The 25,278-nt window shown below is 33.9% G+C and overlaps 1 protein-coding gene across 1 annotated transcript; it reads left to right on the forward strand.

Annotated features, from left to right (window-relative positions):
- Positions 1 to 57: 57 nt before the first annotated feature.
- LOC134241325 (putative elongator complex protein 1) lies at positions 58 to 24,925 on the forward strand. Its single transcript, XM_062723391.1, has 33 exons — positions 58 to 140; positions 3,462 to 3,648; positions 3,951 to 4,103; positions 4,387 to 4,468; positions 6,829 to 6,909; positions 8,189 to 8,274; positions 8,408 to 8,507; positions 9,705 to 9,795; positions 10,166 to 10,289; positions 10,457 to 10,553; positions 10,840 to 11,043; positions 11,395 to 11,565; positions 12,098 to 12,194; positions 12,546 to 12,704; positions 13,816 to 13,928; positions 14,397 to 14,494; positions 15,009 to 15,062; positions 15,198 to 15,300; positions 15,611 to 15,800; positions 16,105 to 16,263; positions 16,637 to 16,774; positions 17,126 to 17,211; positions 18,167 to 18,312; positions 18,808 to 18,928; positions 20,118 to 20,215; positions 20,548 to 20,749; positions 20,995 to 21,119; positions 22,857 to 23,031; positions 23,378 to 23,501; positions 23,677 to 23,804; positions 24,077 to 24,231; positions 24,527 to 24,608; positions 24,798 to 24,925. The coding sequence occupies exons 2-33, from the start codon at positions 3,499 to 3,501 to the stop codon at positions 24,875 to 24,877; spliced, it is 3,972 nt and encodes a 1,323-aa protein (XP_062579375.1). The 5' UTR covers positions 58 to 140; positions 3,462 to 3,498; the 3' UTR covers positions 24,878 to 24,925.
- Positions 24,926 to 25,278: the final 353 nt, after the last annotated feature.

The following is a 25,278-nucleotide window of genomic DNA, read 5'->3' on the forward strand; positions in this document are numbered from 1 at the left end:
AGTTGAATGAGCATTAACCGAAAACGAACATCGATACAAGGTATGGGTATTAGTTTTACCACTTGCCGAAACAAATATGGCTGCGCCCATGAGTTGAGACATCAAATCTCAAGTTTTGACTATCACCATCCTCTCAATTTGTAAGTTGATTTTCATGGGATTCATATACCAAGTTGATTTTAAGTTGAATACATATTGATTTAAAAACATGGACAGAAACCTAAAAATGTTAAATATTTAATAAATTTTTGACAGTTCTCTAGTCAAGTAGTCTAACAGATTTGTTGAGTGTGACTAAAATGGGTAGCGAAACCCGGGCCGGGCCGGGAATTTCAAAACTGAGATCCGGGTTTTTAATACTTACGAGATAAATACTCATTCTTTCTTCATGAAATTTACAGACATAGTTTATAAGTATACGTTTTGCCTTCGCTGAGAATTTTAAGTCAAAATGTTTTGTTTTTCGATAATTATCGCCGATTGTCCTTTTCCAGGTGACTAAAATGGGTAGCGAGCCCGGTTTACTCATTTTGGCGATTTTAAGCTTAATGCATCGAAAGTGTTTGTGATATTTGCATTAAATGGTTGTTTATTAACTTCAAGAAGTTAAATTGTTCAATCATTATGAAATAAAATGTCAATTATGAGGGTTTTTGTCATTTTTCATAGACCCGGGACGGGTCAAAACCGGACGCGTTTGCCCGGGACAAATTATATAATTTCGGATTGCCAGAGAAAGAATGTAGATTTTTTTCAGTCCCTGACCGAGATACATCTAAGAAATAAATTGGAAAAAATTAATATAAATTTTCAAAGCAGAAAAGAGTCATTTAGATCAAATTATATGTCATTATCTGATAAGTATTTCGGAAATAAAAGGTTTTTCCCGGGTGAACGTATCCGGTTTTGACCAATCCCTGGTATACAAAAAATGCATGTATTTTCAATAATCGTAATTTATTATTGCAACAGTTAAATGTTTTAGGTAGTTTAAGTTCAATTTCAAAGATCCAAATGAAATAATTGTAAATGTGCTGCCGAAATTAAGTTTAAATCGCCCAAATGAGTAATCCGGGCTCGCTACCCATTTTAGTCACTTGGAAAAGGACAATCGGTGAAAATCATTTAAAAACACAACATTTTGACCTAAAACTTTCAGCGAAGGCCAATCCTAGAATAATAAACTATGTCGGTAAATTTCATGAAGAAAGAATGAGTATTTATTTCGAGATTATCAAAAACCCGGTTTTCGTTATCGATAATCCCGGCCCGGCCCGGGTTTCGCTACCCATTTTAGTCACACTCAGATTTGTTCTTACATCTGTACATTATCATAATAAGTTACAAAAAAATTAGGACTATAGGATTCAGTGGATTATTGGTTATCACACAATCACAATCCCGACCAGTAAGAAATCCAATCTTTGAGATAAATTTTTGGACCACACAAGCCCAAAAATTCGTTCATGTGTAGAGTCTAATCACTGAACACACGGGACTGGACAAAATTTTGTCAAAGTAAATGAATGATACAAAAATGCAGAATCAAGGAAAAATGATACTTCATGTGGTTTTTATGATATTCATTTGGTACGTATTTGAATTTGTGAGATATTTTTTTACTCACAATAAATTAACATTTTAATGACTCGATCGTCTCCACATCAGATGTGGAGACGAGACATTAAAATAATCAAAAGTGTTAAGCTCAAAACAACAAGACATCAGACATTCCAGTAGGTGTTAATAATGAGACAATTCAAACCTGAGGCACTGCACATCTGTCAGGTCTGACAGTCCAATTTCTTTCACATAAACTGAAACCTGAACTGAAACTGAAAATAAGAAACATGTATCTGCAATTCCTTTCTTTGTTACTGAACCATCCTTAGATAACTCAGGGGAGGACAATTTGATTCTGGAGGAAGGGGGTGGGGGGATAGGGGTAGAGATTTTGGAAATATTTCAGGGCTCTCGATTCTTTAAATCTGGGGCCGATATTCGGCCCCGTTCCCAATGCAAAAAAGGTACCTTTTTTCCCAAAAGAAAGGTGTAAATTTCCCAATTTCCATGGCAAAATATTAATTAAAAAATAAAAGTCCATGAAACAATCGCAAAAAAAAAAACAAACAAAAAACACTTGCAAATGAAAGTGAAACTGTACTACTAATTTATTAGTTCGCGCCAAATGCATTCATAAACTGGTTCGTGGAACCACTCCGAACCAGGTTATTGTTTTTACAAAAATGCACAGTGCATACTAACTTTGAGTGCAAAGTATCTTGCCATGCAGTTTCGACAAAAACATCATTTGGGTTTCAAAAATAGTCATTTCATTTAAACATTAGTAAGATGCACCTAGAAACATACCCACGCTTCGGCATGTTCAGTCTCGCACTGTATTGGTAAGCATAATTGTCCATGTGATCGAGGAAATTCGGGACTGTGTGACTAGCGACTGTCACTCAGAAAGACATATACATGTAACCGCAATATCAACACTCAAAGATGGTTATGACAAAGCTTATGTACTTTCATAAATAGCCTACGTACCCGTGTTTGTTCTGTTGAACTGTTTATTCAGAACCAGAGTTAAATTGATGACAAAATGCTAGAAAAGCAAAATTTGAGGATTTTTAAAATGAATTTAGGTTATACAACTTTTCCCAAAATGACGATAATTTTCCCAATTTGAACGGCCCCGGCCCCAGTCCCAAAAAGTGGTGTGATAGCCCTGTATTTCCAAGTAATCTGTCCTTGAAAATGCTAGTAATGATAATATACTAGTAGCCCTAAAAATGTTAGAATTAAGTAATCTGTCTTTGACTGGCAAAAAATAATATATGAATGGTACAATAGTGTTATGTATAACATGTCTAGTTTATACTAAGCATACAAGAATTTCTTTTTCATGACTCTTAAATGTCTTGGACTGATATTGTTCATATCTCAAAAAGTATTGTTTCTTACTTCTCAGGAATTTTGCCCTACTACAGTTGGTATGCCAGGAATTGGCTTCTTTACTCTTGAAATTTCCTTGGGGAGTCCTCCATATCCCCATTAGCAGGAAGGCACTGCCTCCCTCCCATCCCATTTACAACTTGACTAGAATTCATTGACATCTAGACAACTAATCCATAAAAATGACTAGCAGGAATTAAAGAAATGCTAGTCCTTTATACTACTAAAGTTTAAGCCAAATCCTGAATTATCTAATGTGCAGGGGAAATATGAAGCAATTCTATTGAACAGCTTGATTGGGTACTACGGGTAGATTTACTGGTTGCTAAAGTGCCTATTTTGGCAGCCCTTAAGAAAAATGAAAACCTCTGCATGATATGCCCAAGATCATCTAGGATGAACAAACTAGACACTTGGCTAGTGAAAATGATTAATCAGTACATTAAAATTTGCCAGTTTATTAATTAAGTTTGCCAATTTTTTTTCCGAATTCATTCCAGCTTTCCAACGCAATAGGACTAAGAAGGACCTGACAAAATGCGGAACCTGGAACTGTTGTCGTATAGGCACCTGGATGCTGGTCTGCATTTCAAGGATACACAGCGTATTTGTATTGACTACGATTCCGGTAACGTGTTTGCCGCATCACCAGTTGCCATTGCTGGGTTTTGTCAACAAACTGAACAAGTAGGTTATAATTCACCAGATACATGGAAAAGACAAAATAGGCTACATCCCATTTTTTCCTCCCAGAGTTCACATAGGAGACAAAACTTGCCAATTTCCAAACATTTATGTTTATTTCAATAATATTAATTTGATATTAATTTAAATATATAAAAAAGGTTCCCAATTTAGCCATACATTGTCCTTCACATATTTTGTTTAATACATAATTTTTTTAGGAACAAAAATTATTCCCAAAGAAGGTCATTGCAATGAAAAGGGATTTACCATGTTTACAAAATCTTTTTCTATACTGACTATAGATCATTGGAGTTGTAGACCTTAGTCAGTGCGATGAACTCCCACCAGATGGTGTTAATAGAATTGTGGGAATGGAATTCCTCCCTGATCAGCAGTCTGTTTGTGTTGCCATAGATACAGGAAGTGTTTTGCTCTGGAATGTATCATCAGGACAGGTGCACTAATGTTTATTTCTATCCACTACTTTAAAACCAGCATTTATTCATGACAACTTTTATTTGCTTCTCAGGTCTTCAGTTTGAAATTCATCCTTGTACAAATATTAGCAATTAAATCAATTAAATTAATTATTCTACATAAAAATACAATTTAATAAATTGAATTAATATTTCTTTTATTTTTTTTTTTTTAAAGTTAAACTTGTGAATATATTTCTCATATGCAAATAAATATTGGCGTGCCCTTTACTTCATACTGCAGCTTTTATTTGATTATTAGGTGGAGAGTGTTGGAGATGTGAGTAGTGGTATCAGAGCAATGTCCTGGAGTCCAGATCAAGAGCTTCTAGTCCTCGCTACAGGTAAATACATGCTGAAAACCAACTTTTATTCACGTGCAAGAAATACATGTGAGTTTCGTGACCCACTGTACCCAGGTTCGAAATTCACTATATATTACTCGCAAAATGCGAGTTAGAATATCTAATTTGCGAGTTAAAAACTTTGTAACTCGCAAATTTTTGCGAGTTGATTTTTTTTAGTGTAAATTTCATCCAGGTAAAAATCTATCTGACATCCCCAATTTTTAATCCCATGTCCGACGATCAGGCCTTAAAAACCGACCGATCCATTCAAATTACCACCGGTTTTTCTCTCCCAAATCAGTGTGGTTTGATCAATCAGCTGATTCCATTTATTAAAAAAAAATATTAGTATTGCAGCTTAACTTGAGGCATACATGTAAAATAGTCTACCTAGTATTTTACCCTAAATATAAAGAGTAATCATTATTGTGACAACAATTTCCCCCCACGACTTTTTGAAGTTCGTTTACTGCCGCTAGGCAGCCATGTTAGGTGTCCACTGTAAATATTACATCTAGTTTATTCAGTCCGGGGATGTTTGACTCTATTAATCATAAAAAAAACCTAACCTACCGAACAATGATTTTTTGGGAATGTTACAGAAAACAAAGTTTAACATGATTTTTTTTTTAAATCTCAAGTAGAAAATTTTAAAGTTTAAAAAACAAAATGGATAGTGATTCATTTCTAGAAAGCTTTCATTTTAAAATTGCGAGTTGTCTTTTGAAATTGCGAGTTCATTTTCTTGGAACTCGCAATTATTTGCGAGTTGTAATTTTAGGGAGTTTCTACCCCTGTGTACCCCACAAATATTAGTCATCACGAACCATTTATTTTGCAATTCATTGGTAGAGATTGTTTCCTCAGTTGCGAAAATTCATTGCTGCGGATTGATTTACCGGTAATACTGACAAATCGTGAATTAAAGATGATGCAAAGGATAGTTGGTTTGCAGTATGTACAGCAAAACTTGTTTAGTACGAACACAGATATTGCGAATTCACGGATATACATAGTTGCCAACTCACCCGATTTCGTCGGGTCACACCCGATTTTTCAACCCGTAACCCGATTATTTTTTATGACCCGGCGGGTCATGCTTTTCACCCGATTTTTGTTGAACGACCCGAAAATATCCCGATTTCCGGATTTGGTTCGTAAATTAGGTTGCACTTTTAACTTCCAGTTACAACCCAAGCTTAGATCTACGTAAACAATGACGATGGATTAATTATCAGTGCAGGTGTAAACAATTAACTGGGTGTTGTTTTGACAAATCAATGTTTGAAGTCAATTAAAATGGCTTCCGATAGAACTAGATTGTTATCAGGGCCAGCAGGAACAAATTGAACCAAACACGTCTCTGACTGAACCAAGAAAAAGCGAAATAATATTTATGTACATATCAAGGAATCTTGGGGAAAAAAATTCAACTTCACATTTAATACATATTGCAGTAGTTAATAAATTAAAAGAGAGGAAAAATAACTTCAAGACTTACATTGGTATACTTTCAAATTTAACAGAAAACTGAAAAGGCTTTTTTTAAAAAAAAAAAAATTACACTTACTTAGTGAGGTCAATACTGAAATATTCAATTCTCATTTTTAACATGTAAATTTATTAATCAAATTATGTATGCATTTTTTGTCATTGTATTAATTAAAGCCTTTTTCAATAAAAGAATTCTCAATACATAATTAAATACTTTGTATATATATGTATAAAATTTAATCATGGTAAATATGTCGTGAATGTCGTTACGCGTTATGACCAGATTTTTTACTTTCCAAATCTGGTCATGACCAGATTTTTACATGCTGGAGGTTGGCAAGTATGCGGATATATTGAAGTTATTTTAGATCCCTAGCTATATAAATTTCAAAATCTCAAATGGAGAGAACTAATATAGGCCCTTGGCCTGCTGTTCAATCCATATTCATATTGTACACTTTGTATATTATGAATAAAATACTTCTTAAACTATATAAATTTAAAGAATTCCTTATATGGATATAACGAATTAGGGATATAGCGAAGTAATTTCGCTGGTCCCAGTGACTTCACTATAATCAAGTTTTACTGTACCAGGTATTGTACTTATAAACTGTTATGGAAGCAAAAATAAGGGAATGAATTTTGATACCTACCCCACCACTACCTACCTGCGCTTTTCGCTCCTGGTGGAGCGTAGGGTCAGAAGAAGACTTTGCCACTCAGCTTGCTTCTTGGCCTTAATCTCTCTCTCTCCCAAAGTCAAGTGAAGGTCTTTTAGTTTACTCTGTGCCAGGTGTTTTTTCATCTTCCCCTTGGTCTTTTTTAATTTAAATGCAAGTTTCCAATAATTTTATTAACAGGACAAGACACATTAATTATGATGACAAGAGAATTTGACCCAATTACAGAGAAATCTATTCACCCAGATAACTTTGGGGCTGGTAAGTGTTTTTGAAGTTTGTTTTCTGAGAAATACGAAAGTTTATTATATTTTCAACATTAAAAAAAATATTTATTTGAACAAATGTGATATTTTTTTCACAAAAAGAGGAAATGTAAAGACAGACAATTCAGTATTAGGTGGTTTAATATGGAATTTATTCTAATTGTTTGACAGGATATTTTGATATTTCCATTCCTCTTTTGCAAAAAAAAAAAAAATGAAAACATTATGTTCTGTTGTGAAATAAATTCCATATTTAACTAAAAAAAGTATACTATTTACATGTAGCTTTAACAAATTTTTAATTTCATGTTTTGAACTTTTGATATATTTTACTAGGGATGTGCGATTATATCGGTATACCGGTATATAGCGATTTTTTGTTGCGTGATACGTATCGTGATAGTGAGACCTAAATACCGGTATTTAGGTACATATTATAAAGTCCAGAAATTATTCATTTAATTGTTCAATCTTTCAAATTACTATTATAGAAAGTTTTAAAAATGTTGTAAAAAGTGAAAAGAAAGGCATCTTACCGTCCAAATATACTTGATTTAATATGCATAAAAATTTTAAGAAAGTAAAATTTTGTTTTTCTAGCATATTTTTTGGAAAAATAATGACTTTTCATATAAAATCATTGTAAAAACTGCTTTTAAAAATATCATGATATTATCGTGATATTGTGGGAAAAAATTGTGATATATCTTGATACAAAATTTTTGGCGATACCCATCCCTATATTTTACCAATACGTTTTCAAAAAGTTGAATCAAAGATTTTCATATATGAACACATGCCATGCGCGGATCTAGAGGGGGGGTGAACCCCCCCTGGAATTTGTTAAAAAATGTATATACTAAAACAAGAAAAAAGTTACCAACCCCCCCTGGAAAACGCTGACCCCCCCCTGGTAAACGCGAATAGTGAAAGATTTGAGGCAATAGAAGTCACCACTACCCCCCCCCCCCCCCCCCCCCCCCCCCAACTCGGTTTTTGCCTTTTGGGAGAGTTAAGTTTTTTTTTTTTTTTTTTTTTTTTGCTTGTCAAGAAATTTCTGGGATTGGATTTTTTTTTCTTACTGGGGTGGACCCCCCCTGGAAAAAATTTCTGGATCCGCGCCTGCATGCTGAAAGCAAAGTGCCAAAGATGAACAAAGTTTGAGAATTGCTATAAGTATGAATTGAATTCTATGTAAGAGTGTTTGATGTAACCCAGTTTCACTGAAGTAAGTTGTAGAAGTAACAAAATTTGTCGAATGTTGCATGTAACAGCTGAATTTGTCAATGTGGGATGGGGGAAAAAGGAGACCCAATTTCACGGTTCAGTGGGAAAAGAAGCCGCAAAGCAGAAAACGGAGGTATGATTTTTAAAAATAAAATTCTGATAAAAAAAGCACACTCCTATTTGAACATGGAGGCATTGCTTTTAATGTGGATGTTAATTTCAAGGAAGTGAAAGAGGCACTGTATGTGTATGTAAATTTCATTTAGGAAGTGAAAGCGGCACTTTCCTGGGATGACAAACAACCAAGAATTAGTTGGCGTGGTGACGGACAGTATTTTGTTGTCAGTTCAATCTGCCCCAATACAGGTTTGAATACTTTTGTTTGTACAAAGGCTTTGGTCATGACATTTTGTTCTTTGATTATACAAAAATTGGTCAGTATAAATGATCGCCTCAAATATAACTCATACTGGGCATAAATATAAATGTTGTTCATTCCTTTGATTGCATTTTTATACCCCCTACAAACGAAGTTTGGGGGAGTATAAAGGAATCAGCTTGTCCACCTGTCTGTCCGTCCGTCTAGCTGTCTGTCTGTCCGTCTGTCTGTGCAAACGTGTCCAGTCCTTATCTTTCTTACAGAGGAACATTAGAAGCTACTACTCCACAAAAAGATTGCCCATGACCCAAGGGTGTGTCATGACCTTGAACCAAGGTCATTTGGGGAAGTTCAAGGTCACTGGAAGAAAAATTTCATAATTTGTGTCCGGTCCATATCTTTCTTATGGATAAACTTGGTAGGCTCTCATTTCACACAAAGATTGCCCATGACCTAAGGGTGTGCCATGACCTTGACCCAAGGTCATTTGGAGAAGTTGAAGGTTACTGGAAGAAAAATTTCATAATTCGTGTCCTGTCCATGTCTTTTTTATGGATAAACTTTGTAAGTTCCTATTTCACACAAAGATTCCTCATGACCTAAGGGTGTGTCATGAACTTGACCCAAGGTCATCTGTGCAAGTTCAAGGTCACTGAAAGAAAAATTGTATAATTCATGTTTGGTACATATCTTTATTATGGAAAAACTTGAATCTACTACTTCACACAAACACTGCTGATAACCTGAGGTTGTGTCATGACTTTGTACCAAAGTCATTTATGCAAGTTCAAGGTCACTGACGGAAAAAGTTAATTTGTGTCTGGTCTGTTTATTTAGTCTATTTTTTTTATTAGGCTGCGCCTTCGTTTCATTTATAAAAAAAATATAATGCGCAACTACATTTGCACTAAAAATGTTTTAGCATTTAAATATTCATGATTTAGCACCTCTTAAAAGCCCAGCGGGGGGGGGGGGGGGTATTTTGTCCCGTTTGGACAGTTCTAGTTTAAGTTGCTAAAAGTATTAAGGCGTTCAAACCAGAACTCAAACTTTTCAAAGTGCCATTTTTTTTTTAACTTATGTCCATCGATGAAATAAAACAGTGTTAATGTTCGACAGCTTAATGTACATATCTTGAATTAAAACACACTGAATGATCCAGTTTATTTCACTGATATGTACAGCTGCCAGAAAGCTTCGAGTGTGGAATAGAGAGTTTGAGCATCAGTCGACCAGTGAAAATGTGGACGGCGTTGAACAAGCACTCGCTTGGAAGTAGGTGAACATGTTTATTTGTATTTAAACTGATATATTAAATCATTGATACTTATAAATTTCATATATTTTGTCTATAATAAAACAGATATTTGAAAACAGGTTTGAGAAATTGCAATGTGAAATTTATGTGTGAGAAATATGCAGATCCAAAAAGTAAAACATGTTTTTTGATCTAGAAATAGAGCTGTCATCATGTATTTGCCAGACTGAAAAAAACCAATAATTTTATTGTGTTTTTATGTAGATTGTTTCCTTACTGAAAAAATATTAATAATTGCAATCGATTTTAAATTTACAAATTATCAACAAAAATTGTTGGGAATAAATGATTGGTTTTTATATGTGATATAATTTTTTTTATATATAGGCCCTCCGGAAGTCTGATTGCTTCAACACAAAGAAAGGTGAATAAACATGACGTGATATTCTTTGAGAAGAACGGCTTGCGGCATGGTGAATTTTCATTGCCATTTGGAGTGAAAGATGTAAAGGTATGAATAGATTTTCAAATTGATTCAACATCTTCTCAAGGTCTTGCAGAAAATATTTCCATTTGTCAAAAAGAGGACATTTATGCTAAAGATTATTCACATTTAAAGAGTTTTTGGTTTATATACTGTACAGTAAATACCTTTTTTTGTATGTGCTATTTTTTAAGGTGAATGAGCTCCTCTGGAATACAGATTCCACTGTGTTAGCTGTGTGGTGTGAGGATTTGGAACAAGAAGGATCAGAGATTAAACCAAAGTCATATAGTAAGTTATTCAAAGGTCATATGGCAAGTTACACCAAAGTCCTACAGTAAATTACACTGACATGCTACAGTTAATTACACCAAATTCATTTATTTAGTTACACAAAAGCCCAAGGGTTTGTCACACTAAAATCTTAGAGATAACTAAAGTCACACATAATGTCATGTGGTGAACTGTTATGAGCATAATAGTATATATGTAAAAATGTCCATATTGTAAACATTTTTTACTGCTTAATGTATACAATCTTTTGTAATTTACATGAGCTTTAAGATTTTTTTTTCAGTTCAGCTATGGAGTGTGGGCAATTACCATTGGTATTTAAAACAGAGTATCACATTTGATGACGACAGAGTTTGCTCCCTTACTTGGGACCCAGAACATGCATATCGTCTTCATGTATTATGTCAGAGTGGGAAGTATTTACAGTATACCTGGCACTGGGCCACCCATAGCAGTGACAATGCTCTGGTGGCAGTCATTGATGGAAGTTAGTAAATATACAGAAATCTGGTTAAGTTTTCTTAAGGAATGAATGAATGAAATAAAAGTTGAATGAATAATAAGTACTACATGTATGTAAAAACTGGTTTACGATATTGTAAAATCACATGTGAAATTTTAACATTTCGTTGGGATTTGAATTAAAAATTTTTCACACCATGAAAAAAACCCCGAAATCAACCCCAAAGAAAATTAATGATTTCACTGTTGATTCCTTTATCTTTGATTTGTTACATTTAACTTCCTGATTGAGTGAAGACTAATTTTCTCTTTAACCATAATAAGTATTAACCAAATTAACCAATATATAACCAAAATGATATTATTTGTGACGTAGGTAAAGTTTTGATGACGCCAGCTCGACAGTTGGTTGTACCACCCCCAATGTCTGCCTATTACCTTCAGTTACCTGCCCCCGTCAATCTGGTCACATTCTGTTGCCATGGAAACACTGACGACACTGTGTTGTTGCTTGATGATGGGAGAGTTGTTGTGTACACATTTGACAGTAAGTGTCTTTGTACCAATGAATATGGAATATGAATACATTTATCTGTGATAATGTGGATTGTATTGACTGCACTCTTATCAAACAGAGAATTGTAAGGTGAAGGTTTGGACCAAATACACTAGTACTATGGAAGACAAATTTTAAAACTTTCTGCGTAAAAATTCCCTTGTATGAGCTTCGTGTACTTGTAGTTCTGTTGTAATGTATGTGGCCGGATTCTTAAGTGAAATGTATAGAAGTGTGAGAAATATGTTTATTGTTTTCTGATTTTCAATCTTTTAAGTTAAATACAGATATTTATAGTTTCAATTTCTGGTCTATACAGACAGATAAAAATTTCTGCCAAATGCTTATGGTCTGATGGATTCATGTAATGTTACACCACTGATGAATGGAACTTTCCATGAATATGTATAACAATATTTTCATCACCATGGAAAACAATTTGATAAAAAAAAGAAGAAATATAATGCAAATTAAGTTATTAAAAAGATCTTTTGATACAAATCTGTTATTAACACTTTAACAGACAATGAAATCAAGGATGATAGTGTCAGGTTAGATGGTGCAGGAGGTAACAGTTTTAAGACGTGCTGTACAACTCCAAGGCTGAAAGGTATTTACAGGTGAGACTCAGATATGTATGTTTAACCATTTTATGAATGAAGCTTGGTAGTCAGTTTAATTGAACAGACCTACCTAAGATTTTAAAATAATTTTTCTAATCATCAGCTGAGTTTTAAAAGTAATACATTCAATATTTAATGCAGTTTCTTATATTTTTGTCATATTTATACACATACACTCTTCTTTTCCAGAAGGTTGAAATGGTAAAAAAATGGCACTGATTACTGATCCCTCTTAAATTGTGATGATTTTTTTGAAATAACTTTTTTTTTCAATTTTTTTTTTTCTTGTTTATTGTAAATTATTGATCTAATCATAGAAATAAGAGGACTTTTTTCTCTGTTTGACAGCATAAAAGGGTTGTCACAGACATCTTGGACTTCAAAGTTGGTACACCATGTGGTGTGGTTCAGTGCGGATACCGTTCTGTTCTGTTGTGTAGACGATCAGCGATCCCAGCATTCCACTCTCTACACCTGTAAATTTGAGGGAGAAAACCTAGTGGTCATGTAAGTTTTGTGTAAGATTTCTGTATCTGTCAATGCTGACATAAGTCAACCAAAGGAAAGAATGTACATTGTACATTTATCTATACATATGTGTACTAAAGGGTGTTAAGAATTTTCTATCTAAATTTTTCTTTTATTTTCGAAAAGAAATAAGATGAGAAGTTATTTACAATTTGTTATATTCCATGTTTACAGAGTCCATTCTTGCTAGTGATTAGGTTTGAACTGTCTTTTGTTGAATCAATAAGGGGAGGGCAGGTATTAAAACAGATGAAGTCTGTTCAGAAAATTTAGAGATGATATATATTAAGAACACAGGTCAAAACATCCTTTTAAATACCATGCAAAAATTACCAAATCTGTGAAAAATTTCAAAATGACGATCCCACTCTTATGAAAAGTGATCTATCGTTCTTATATCTACGCTCATCAACTTGTCTGGTGCAAGATAAGCTATGAAGAAACAAAAGTAAATTATTCTTTATTTTCACTCAAGATAACCAGCATTTCATCATTCGGGTGCTTAAAAGATGTTATACGTATTTTCATATTGAAGTAAAATCCTATAATTTCCTTCAAGAAATGAATTGCTATAAATCTAAAGCACACTCTTGTGATTTTGTCAGACTTGAAAATTCATCTCTTTAGTTAAGCACAACTTTGAAATTTTTGAAAATATTTCATGCTGGAACGAATTCTCTTAACACCCCTTACATGAAAATAAATGTGGAAAAGTATGTTGAAAAGATGGGATGGTTTTCAAGTTTATCTTTGATTAGATACCTTTGGACATAGTACTACATAAAAACAAATGTGGAAATTAAAAGCATGTTGAAAATATTGGATGGTATTCAAGTTTAGATTAAATACCTTTAGTCATATTTATAACAAGTGTTAGGCATTAAATTTTTATTGCATGTTTTAAAGTTTGAACAGAGATCTTTTGTTTAAACCACATCTAATTTCATTGATTAAATTGTCTTGTGATTTCTTGCAAATAAACTCCAAAAATTTGCTGTAAAAATCAGAAAAATTGACACGTTGAACATGCATGTGATCCATTTTAAATGTAAGACTAGGGTGTGATTTATTGATTTTATATTTACATCAGGTGTGAGACTTTTGTTGATGGGGCTGTCTATAACATGTGCTGCGACAGTGAGTCTGAAGAAGCCCTATTGGCCTTACAATTAACGGACGGTTCCATCATCAAATATGATATAGGTAAGGGAATGTACTCTGGTAGAACTTGTTCAGTATTTAATTCTATGTTTATAGAAAATTCCATTTAAAGCCAGAAAATAAATATATTATAGGATAATTACCTCCAATTTTGCTTATCAAATTAATCTTAGAATAGGTCAAAATTTAGTCAGTTAGTACTGTATGTCACATTTTATTCATGAGATTTAATTTTCATGAACATGTACTGGTGGTAGATTATATTCAGAAATTGTCTCTGGCATGAAATAAAAAGTCAAAATGTTTGAATAAATTATAAGTGATTTATATTTGAAATTAAGTTTTTTGAAATTGAAAATTGTTATTGTTATTGTTGTTATTTGAAATTGGAACATTTCACCACTATTTTTTAAAGTAATTTATGTGGTGCGATAGTTTTGTTCAGAACCCAGATAATGTTTTCATACTAGATAATGGATATTTAAAATCTACGGTATCCTGTGTTTCAAGGGTCTGAAATGATTATCCCATGGGAACTGAATACTGGAGAGGAGTTGTCTTTCCCTATTCCTTGCCAACAGATGGCATTATGTTCCATAGGAGAACAGGTGAACTATTGTCATGTTTGAATTTTGTTGTTTGATCTTGAAAAGATTTTATTTAATGAATTAAATTATTTGGAGGAGATATAGGAATGGTCATTTTCTATTAAGTTTATAATGTGGCCACATTGTCACAATACTGTAAAATCACAAATTTTGGTGGGGTTTTATTTTTGTTGTTTTCGAGGTATGAAGAGGCCCATGAATTCATGTCCACCATGAAATGTAAAATGTTACATACATAACTTCTCAGAAATTTTTCATCCATAAATTCAAATCCCCAGGAACCAAGAGTTTTTATTCAAACCACAAAAATTTTACCTCACAAAAATATGTGATTTAACAGTATGTAGTATGTGATTTTAACTTAATTTGAATGATCCATTAATTTTATGAATGTTGTAGTAATACAGTCTATTCTTCAGACTTCATTTCCATGTGTTTAAAGATTTGAAATAAAGTCTGATGAGATTGATTTGTGTGCATCAAATATTTTAGTGATTGAAATGTGTTATTTCAGAAAGTCGTGCTGGGGCTTACAAACAGATACAGGTTCTATGTCAACAACACAGAGGTAGGTATAGGTCTGGGAATTCATGTTTTTATTGTGTGAATTTCAAATTAATTGATGGTACTACAAATAGCCTTAAAATCTGACGGGCATTTTAAAATATATATATTCTGACAAGTGTTTTCTTTTATCATACAGATTGCCTCTAACTGCACATCATTTGCTGTACACAAAGAGTTCTTACTGTTGACGACATTGACTCACACTCTCCGATGTATCTGTAGGAAAACCAGAGTAGAAGGTAGGTAGACAAGGGAAAATATCATTAAGTTCTGAATTCTCATTTCTAGCAGTTACCATTGATTGCCCAGAGTCAAAAGAATTGAGTTCTGTGGCAGTTAATAAGCAAAAGTTGGTTATAATGAAGTCACTGGGACATGTGAAATTACTTTTCTATATCTGCAATTCGTTTTATTTGTATAAGGAAAATTTCCAGTTGGGGATCAAAGAAAACTTTGCAATATCCATGAATTTGCAATATCCATGTTCATACTAAACAAGTTTCACTGTACTGGATTAGTCAATAATTCCTTATCTAATGTTACTCCTAGTTCTGCCTACACTATCTGATGGCAAGGCACATCCTTTTGACGAGAGCATTCGTCGAGTGGAGCGTGGATCCAGGATCGTGACGGTGGTTCCGGACGACACGAAGCTGATCCTTCAGATGCCGAGGGGAAATCTGGAAACGATTCATCCGCGAGCTCTGGTGCTCTCATCAGTCAGAAGAAAATTAGATGAGTAGGGATCTTATTTGTGGCTCTCGTTTTGACACATTGGCTTGTACTTATGATAATGTTTATTCGTCACTGGTTATATTTTCTTTAAATGTTAAAGCAAAAGTTTTTTTTGGTCAATTTCCAAGCGTACCAGAATATTTCTTTGCAAAACAAAAAAAAAGAAAGTTGACAACATTATTTTGAAATTTGATTCACATGCCAAGAATTACCAAGAGTAATTGATATAAAGTACTTTCTTGCAATACATATCACTAACTCCTTGAATAATTTCATACCTATACTCAGTTTGGATTTTTTAAAATCAGGTTAAAGTTCTTAGAGGCCATGACAGCCATGAGAAGACACCGAATCAACTTGAATCTGATTTACGATCATAATCCCGACAACTTCCTGTCAAATGTCCGACTTTTTGTTCAGCAGATCAACAATGTCAGCCATATCAATCTCTTTCTCACAGATCTACAGTAAGTTAATACTTTTCATAGGTCATTTGTATATTTTACAAAAAAATACACAAAGAAGAATGTACGGTTTGGGTGTTGTTGCGCTCTAAATATTTAATGTTCCTGAAAAGTTTTAAAATTGGCTTAAACATGAGTTGAGAATATAAATATGATAAATCATTTAAAAGTATGGCATGAAGGAGGACCATTCTGAAAGTAAAACATCAGTAATTTGGTACATTTTTAAGGGATTTCTGACGGATGGATTTGAATTTCTTACATCTGTTCTAAATTTTTAGAAAAGTACAGGGATAGATTTATTTTGTGTATTTTGTTTAAATAAAAAAAATGAATTTAATAAATGGCAGTTTTACTTGACTGAGGGTCTTTACAGGGAAGAAGACGTGACCAGGACTATGTATACAGCGGCCTACAATCGGTCAACACGGGCCGAGGAGTCAGAACTGACCAGTAAAGTGGACACTGTCTGTGATGCCGTGAGGCTGGCTCTGATTCAGGAGGATGAAAACAAGTAAGAAATTCAGTCATACCTTGTTATCTCAAATTCTATGGGTCTGAGAGAGAGAAAAAAAAAAAGAAAATGATATCTGAGGATTTTTAATTTCTTTTAAAAGATCGTTATGGTAAAATAACATTAGGGGAAAGTGGTCAAGTCTTCTAACTCAGTAATGGAGATATTCATATTGAGGTTCAATTGAGGTTTACCTTTATAAAACCCAAGGGAGGTGCTGTCATGGAATGGAGCTGCCAAGGGGTCAAAGTCTAAAATCATATTGTATATGCATAGGGAGAGAAATGTTTTAAAAGATTGGGAAAAAAGATGCAGATGGGTATATGATTTACCTGAATTTGTATATTGTAGGTATATTTTGAGCATCCTGACATCATATGTAAAGAAATCAACCCCTGAATTGGAGGAGGCTTTGCTTCTGGTCAGAAGTCTAAGAGGTCAGAGAGTACAGTCTGTACTATTGGCTTTTAGCTCAACTGAGCTTTTCTGATCACCCGTTGACCGTTGTCCATCTTTCGTCCCTCTGTCTGTAAACTTTTCACATTTTTCGCATTTTCAACTTCTTCTTAAGAACCACTGGGCCAATTTTAATCAAACTTATTATAAAGCATTCTTAGGTGAAGGGAAGTTTAAATTTTTAAAATGAAGGGAAGTCTCCTTACAAGGGGAGATAATCAAGAAAACACAAAAATAGGACAAAAAATCTTAAGAACCAGTGGCCCAGAAAAGCTTAAACTTATGTGGAAGCATCCTGAGGTAGTGTAAATAATAGATTATTCTAATGACCCTCGGTGTAGGACGGGACCACTTTAGGGAATCCAAGAATCCACATTTAAATATATAGGAAAATCTTTAAAAATTTACTAGATTGTTCAAATCATGACCCCCAGGGGTAGGGTGGGGCCAGAATAGGTATTACCAGGGGGGATCTGGTGAAGAACAGCATGGTCAAAGTTACTTAGGTGAGTGATGTGGCCCATGGACCTCTTGTTTTTTTAAAGTACTTTATATAGATTTATAGATATACATTTAATTGGGAAAATGTGGACATGCAGTAATGGTAGGGTATATAGATTTATAGATATACATTTAATTGGGAAAATGTGGACATACAGTAATGGTAGGGTATATAGATTTATAGATATACATTTAATTGGGAAAATGTGGACATGCAGTAATGGTAGGGTATATAGATTTATAGATATACATTTAATTGGGAAAATGTGGACATGCAGTAATGGTAGGGTATATAGATTTATAGATATACATTTAATTGGGAAAATGTGGACATGCAGTAATGGTAGGGTATTGTTCTGAATCACAAATATAAACAATTGAGAGCCCTGATGTGTTTTGAATAAATGAATATGATATTGGGGATTATTTTTCCAGACACCCCCAGTAAGAATGCTGTAGTCAGCCCAGCAGAGGCACTGAAGTTTCTCCTATTTCTGGTGGATGTCAATGAAATGTTTGATGTGGCATTGGGAACTTATGATTTTGACTTGGTGTTAATGGTGGCTGAAAAATCTCAAAAGGTTTGAATTATTTTTAAAATTTATTGAGTTTATTGTGGCAATCCCTAATTCTGAAAATTTACCTGTCAATGCATTATAAGAAATTATCTATGCTTGTTTTTATAATACGATGGTGACAAAGTCCATGCTTGTAGGTTGATCAACCAATCATATACATTGTACTTAATGAAATATAGCTTAGTTCTACAAAAACTTATGATTCTAATACTGTAGAAGTACTTTTTTCTGCGTGGTATTAATTTACGCTATGTACATGGTCACAGATAATCCGCGGAAATTTGTCCAAGCGTACTTAATATAAATGTAAGGCATATAGTGACAGTCAAGAAAATCCACGTAATTTTCTACCCGCGGATTAAACGGAAATTGAGATTCCGCGGAATTATGACCCCGGGGAAAAAAGTATTTCTACAGTAATACTGCAGTAGACCATTTTGTCTGTTATTGTGAATTGATAAGCAGATTTCATTCTAATTTTTTGATTAATAATTTCAGGATCCTAAAGAATACATACCATTCCTAAACAACCTGAGACGGCTTGAGGGATCCTACCAGCACTATACAATAGATAAACACCTTAAAAGATACTCCAGAGCTCTGAGAAATATCAGTAAATGTGAGTGAATGCATAGAGATACAGTTCCTTAAGGTTTACCATCCTTCGGACCATTCATTTAAAATTTTGTTTTTATGCTAATGTTTTTAGCTCACCTGAGCCGAAGGCTCGAGTGAGCTTTTCTGATTTCGTCTTCTTCTCAAGAACCAATGGACCAAATTTAACCAAACTTGGTACAAAGCATCCTTGGGTGAGGGGGGATAATCAAGAAAAGACAAAAATAGGGTGGGGTCATTACAAAATCTTCTTCTCAAGAACCACTGAGCCAGGAAAGCTGAAACTTATGTGGAAGCATCCTTGGGTAGTGTAGATATAAAATTGTTAAAATCATGACCCCCCGGGGGTAGGGCGGGGCCACAATAGGGAATGCAAGTTTTACATAGAAATATATAGAACAAATTTTCAAAAACCTTCTTCTCAAGAACCACTTGGCCAGAAGAACTGAAGGTGATGTGGAAGCATGCTGGGTTAGTGTTGATTCTAAATTGTTAAAATCATAACCCCCGGGGGTAGGGTGGGGCCACAATAGGGAATGCAAATTTTACATAGAAATGTATAGATCAAATCTTTAAAAATCTTCTTCTCAAGAACCACTGGGCCTGGAAATCTTAAACTTATGTGAAAGCATCCTTGGGTAGTGTAGATATTAAATTGTTAAAATCATGACCCCTGGGGGTAGGGCGGGGCCACAATAAGGAATGCAAGTTTTACATAGAAATGTATAATACAAATCTTTAAAAATCTTCTTCTCAAGAACCACTGGGCCAGGAAAGCTGATCCTTATGTGGAAGCATCCTTGGGTAGTGTAGATTCTAAAGTAATAAAATCTTGTAAGGGGAGGGGGTAGGGGGGCACGATAGGTATAGCAAGAGGGGAAATCTGCTAAAGAACTGCATCACCCAAGTTACTCAGGTGAGCGATGTGGCCCATGGGCCTCTTGTTCTAACTCATAGAAATTCAATTTTAAATTAAATTGTACACAGTTTCACAAACAATTTCAGCATGCTTTGATTTTAATGACCTTCAGACATGACAATTTTATAGGATTAATGATTCTTTTTATCCCATGGGAGTTATCTTTCTTATCAAAGAGATAGTGAACCTTAAAGCTTCTTAAGACTCCTGAAACTATATTATCAATATAGATATTATATTTTTACATACTATATCATATTTTTTTTGGTTGAAGGTCCGGACCACTTTGATGAGTGTTTGACATTAGTCAGTGAACACAAGTTGTACAAGGAGGCTCTGCCTCTCTTCAGTCTGGGAACAGAAAAATACAAGGTAACTTAATGTTGAAGTGCACATGTTGTCTTCACCGTTGGTGGTCGTTTCCAAATTTTGTACAGTTTTGCCTGTAATTTTCAGTAATACTCTCAGTGATCAAGTTCTTGTATTTTTTATGCTATTTAAACAATCATGTTATTTCCAAAGTCTGTATTTGTATCATTTTAGTTTTGGGGGTAAAAACATTGAAAAAAAAATTTTTTTAATTCAGAAGTAGGATCATTTTGGATTTTTGTTTGTATTTATTTTGCCATTATGGATATAGGATTATAAACATAACTTTTTTAAGTATTCTCTGTTGTTAAGATTTGTTAAAACTTCATTATTAGGCAATTGCAAAGTTGTACGGAGAACATCTGATTGAGAAGAAGAAAGCAGAGGAGGCGGGTCTTGTGTATGTGAAGGCTGAGGAATGGGAGCTAGCTCTGAATGCCTTCAAGTCCTGCAGCAACTGGAGGCAAGCCTTCTGTATGGCTGCTAAATTAAAATACAACAAGGAAAATGAAGTGGATTTGGCACGAAAATTAGCCAGTAAGTAACCACCTTATTGGTCATAGAAATACAGTCAATCATCAATTTCAAGATATTTGTGTTTTAGATACCAAAGTTTAGCTGTAATTACTTTAATATTGTGTTGGAGGAGAATAAAATATCTTAACTTTTTGGTGAGTTATTGTTTACATTGATTCAGATACATTGTACTGATGTTTCAGCTGTAGGAAAAAAAAACAGGGAAAAGACCAGTATGGTAAACCCAAATCCCCTTTTTTATTTAGATCAATTGAGAAGCAACAAGAGCCATGTAGATGCTGCCACTGTTTTAGAGGAATATGCTAATGATGTAGAGGAGGCCATTGTTTGTCTCATAGAGGGGTGCCAGTGGGAGGAGGCCCTCAGAAGGGTAAATATGTATACTTAATGAATAGCTTTAATTTCATACATCATAAAACAAGTGATAATTGTTAAATATACAGTAAAACTTGCTTATATCTGGTAGCTGGGGATCCAATATTACTTCTACATATCCGTGAATTTGCAATATCTGTGTTAGTACTTACCGAGTTTTACTGTATGAGAATGTCCATTGGATATAAATGATTACTGAAATTCTTCATATCCACAAGTAACAGCTTTTCAAAAAGCTTGCCTGACTTAATCAATCAATATCTGTAAGAGAAGTTATAAACCTTTTGAGCAATACATTTTTGTGTTTGAAATATGTCTTTTTATTTGAGAACCTTGTAAAAATATTTAATTATTTAACTTGTAAAAGAACGATGCCTTTGCTGCATTCTGAAGAGTTGTTAACAGAATGGTTAATGTATGTGGGTTCTCTGCCAATTGTTACTCCTCGGTCTCACTCCTCAAGCCTTATCTAGGGAAGAAAACCACAAATGTATTGTTAATTTATACGCCATGACACCCCCCTTTCACAAACTTTGAAATAAAAGCATGAATGTTGTATATAGACCTATTTTCTGTGGAATATGAAGTTAACTTTATTCAATGTAATGATATTATCTAAATATACTATAGAAGGGACTTCTAACTCCGTTTTTACTATGAACAGGAAATGTAAAACATTTTAACATCCGATGATGTCGATACATTCGAGTTTGTTTTTTGACCTCTGACAAAAAGACCCGAGATGATGCGATTGACTTTTCTGCAAGAAGATTGATCTACCCCTGAATCTAAATTTAAAGCTACACCTATTCTGAAATCTGTTGTCAAATAATTCATTGTGAACATTTTAGAGAATGGATATATCTAAATACGTATGTTGTGGGAAAGCATTTTCTCCAATGAAGTAAACAGTAGTAGTTTGTGTTCATGTGATCTTTTTTTCTGGAATCTGATTGAACTGCGTCGATCGTTTGTGGTGATTGGACTAGTCCATTAAAATATGGAATAAACCAACAGAGGGGAAACAAATTAGAGAAATCATTTCTTTTGTTTCGCATGTCCATATTCTGATACATACGATTCATATGTTGCTTTAATGAATAAGATAAAAGTTGTAGATAGAATTTCTGAATCATAAGACGATGGAGGTTACAATAACAAACTTTATTTAATTCCATGGAAGTTAGCATCCCCAATCATACAATAGAACATTCCAAGAAAAGGCGCGATGATCGCTTACTCGTGACATTTGGCGCGAAAAGAGTGATTCACTCCTTTTGTAGAATATAAATGGACTGATCCAGTAGTATAGAAATGCAGAAAAAAAGATACACGGACACATTGAAACGGTAAATCAAATGGAATAATCTGTTTCATGCAAACAGAGTAAACAAAGTAAATACTGCATTATTTTGCATCAGTAAAATTATTGTTTCCCTGAAAAAAAGTTTCTTTTAAAATGCAGGTAAAAGATTTCCAATGTAAATCAGCTTGCACAAAATTTAGCTCTCTGGGTATGATCTATTAGTTTCGGATCAAGCAATTATCAATCCTTATACAGCCTGACGCCGTGACGTCAGGCAATAATTCCATATGAGATATTTTTGTGATATAAAGGAAGTTGAACAGGTATCGCTTATTTTTAACTGAGATTTCCTTATTTAAAAGGCTTTGCATATGAATATACTTTGTTAGTATACATGCATTGTTTAATAATCTTATTTATTCAAAGATGTACAAACACAGTAGAACTGATTTCATTGAGACAAACTTGAAGCCAGCCATGTTGGAGAGCTATGAAGGTCAAATGGAATCCCTGGAATCAATGAGGGCAGATTTTGAGAAATACAGGAAGAGGTTAAAGGTCGTTAGAGAGGAGAAAGAAAGGTCAAGGCTAGAGTTTCTAGGTAACAATTTGTTTCATTGAACATTATGTATTTAGGGTTTTATGCTTGAATTTTTTTTAAATTAAAAAGAATCTTCCTTTTCAATACAAAGCTGTCAGGTTTTATTAAAATTGGTTTACATTTTAATACATTCACTGAGATAAACAATGTAGATACAGTTTGGTCATTTGATTAAATCAGATAAAACTATACTGCCTGACTTACATGTACATTAAAAGAAATAGTTGTCTTAAACCTCTGAAATGTTCTGTTTTTCAAATATCAGTGATATAAATTGGGGATTGTATCAGTTTGTGTTATTGACATTTAGAGCCATTGAATAATAATTTAAGGATTTGTGTTCCAGAGATGGGAGGTGTGAACGATGCTGATGCAGACTTGTTCTCTGATGCCAGCAGTGCCACAGGGGAGAGCATCCAGTCATCAAAATACTCTGGTTCACAGTCCTCCACCTTCACCAAGTCCACTGGGTACAGACCACCTTAAAATCAGTTCAGATTTGATAGGTTCAATTAATACACAGTATATAAGTAAAATTACTGATCAAGGGTCATTTTGTATCTAATCCCTAGATGACTTTTAACTAACAGTACCATATTTATATGTATTAGGATAATTATTTCCTATAACAAATTTTTTTTTCAGTCGTTCTTCACGAAACAGAAGAAAAGCCGAGATGAAAAAGTGGAGACTTAAGGAAGGCAGTCCTTATGAAGACTTTGCTTTAATTGCAGCACTGTCTAAAATTATCACATCAGTAGATATAATGAGAGGTAATCATGCAGTCATACATGTTCTGCATATATCTTTTTATAATTTTATTTTTCATTTGAAGCTTTTATGGGAGAGATGGTTTCATATATTTGAAAATAAGCTTTATTGCTGGTGGACCATGCATGAAGAGTTTTATTGAAATAATTCTAATAAATTTCTTTTTATTACTTGATACTGATCAGCAATTTTAAATAACAGAATTTTAAACAGTACATGTTTTAAAATTAATCAAAATTTTCTTCATATGTGCTAAGTATCTCTCTAACTTTAGATGAGGTAAAAGAATTAGTAAAAGTCTTGGTTCAGTTTAATTCTGACAAAGAGGCTGGCAAACTGCAGCAGACATTTGGGAGTTTCCTGACTTTGATTGACAGCTCAATTCCCTCAATTTGGTTGGATGAAGCTGAAGAAGAGGAGGAGTCATTGGTGAGTTGTCTTCTAGAGCTTTAATGTGTTAACATTTAGTAATCCAGTTGTGCTATACAGCTATGTATATTGTATAATATCAATGTCCCCATTGTTGAATAAAGGAACACGAAGCACTGCTGTCAGAATTCTTTAATGCTAAGCCTTGTAAGGGGTGTGGATTATGTGTCAATTAGAAATCTGTGTGTTGAATACATCTACTTGTTTGTTTCCACTATTTATTTTAACAGTGTTCTATGCTTTATAAATTTTAACTTCTACACATACATGTATGCTTGTGATCTTGTTTATACAGGTCCTTGGTCCTCATGCCACGGCCAACACTATTGCCCAGGCAGTACAGAAAGGACAAACCTTATCCACAAAGGAAAAACTAGGTATGCTTCTCAACTTCACCTCTCATTGCTGACTCTATTTTTTTTTCGTGATGGAAAATTATTGTAGAAATACTTTTTAATTGTGGGTTACACTCATATTTATGCTGGACCATAAAAACTCTGCCATATCACAATTATTAATGCATACATTATTTAAACACTTTAGCTTTTTGTAAATTTTTTTTTCAGATCCCATAATTAAAAGTGCACCTCCATTACACAAAGACATTAAATGGAAATTAACTTTGTTAGAAGACTCCAAGACATGAATAGTCATGTACCAGCCAGAATGTTCAAAATAAATGAATTGTCTTCAATTTGCTTTGTGGTTTTTAATCTGTATACATCGACATGTAAATTGCCTCCCTGGATAAAAGTAATCAGTGTCTCTCGGAGGTGTATTCATATGATCATTCCAAAAGGAACTAAAAGCTGCAGAATTATCTGAATAATACATGTATCTTGTATTTGCCACTTAGATGCAAGTTATTCCTAAATGTAAAAGGATCAACTTATTCTTTTCCACTCACATTGAAGGGGGCATACATTAAGTAACATGCATGTGCATGTGTACTACATGTAGTTTGTCCTTGTACATTATGGCAGTGACATAATTTACATTGGGATCAATCTCAGTTGCTGTCTGGATTTATATACTCTTTGAGAGAGG

The sequence above is a fragment of the Saccostrea cucullata genome, unplaced genomic scaffold (genome assembly GCF_032062105.1).
Source record: "Saccostrea cucullata isolate Sc308-1 unplaced genomic scaffold, CSIRO_AGI_Scuc_v1 ctg206, whole genome shotgun sequence".
Lineage (NCBI taxonomy): Eukaryota > Metazoa > Mollusca > Bivalvia > Ostreida > Ostreidae > Saccostrea > Saccostrea cuccullata.

What these genes read in the sequence shown, in the direction of transcription:
- LOC134241325 (XM_062723391.1), top strand. Translation starts at nt 3,499, where the DNA reads ATGCGGAACCTGGAACTGTTGTCGTATAGGCACCTGGATGCTGGTCTG. An exon ending in GGAATGTATCATCAGGACAG is followed by an intron (nt 4,104 to 4,386) that starts GTGCACTAATGT and finishes TTTGATTATTAG; the next exon opens with GTGGAGAGTGTTGGAGATGT. An exon ending in AAGAAGAGGAGGAGTCATTG is followed by an intron (nt 24,232 to 24,526) that starts GTGAGTTGTCTT and finishes TTGTTTATACAG; the next exon opens with GTCCTTGGTCCTCATGCCAC.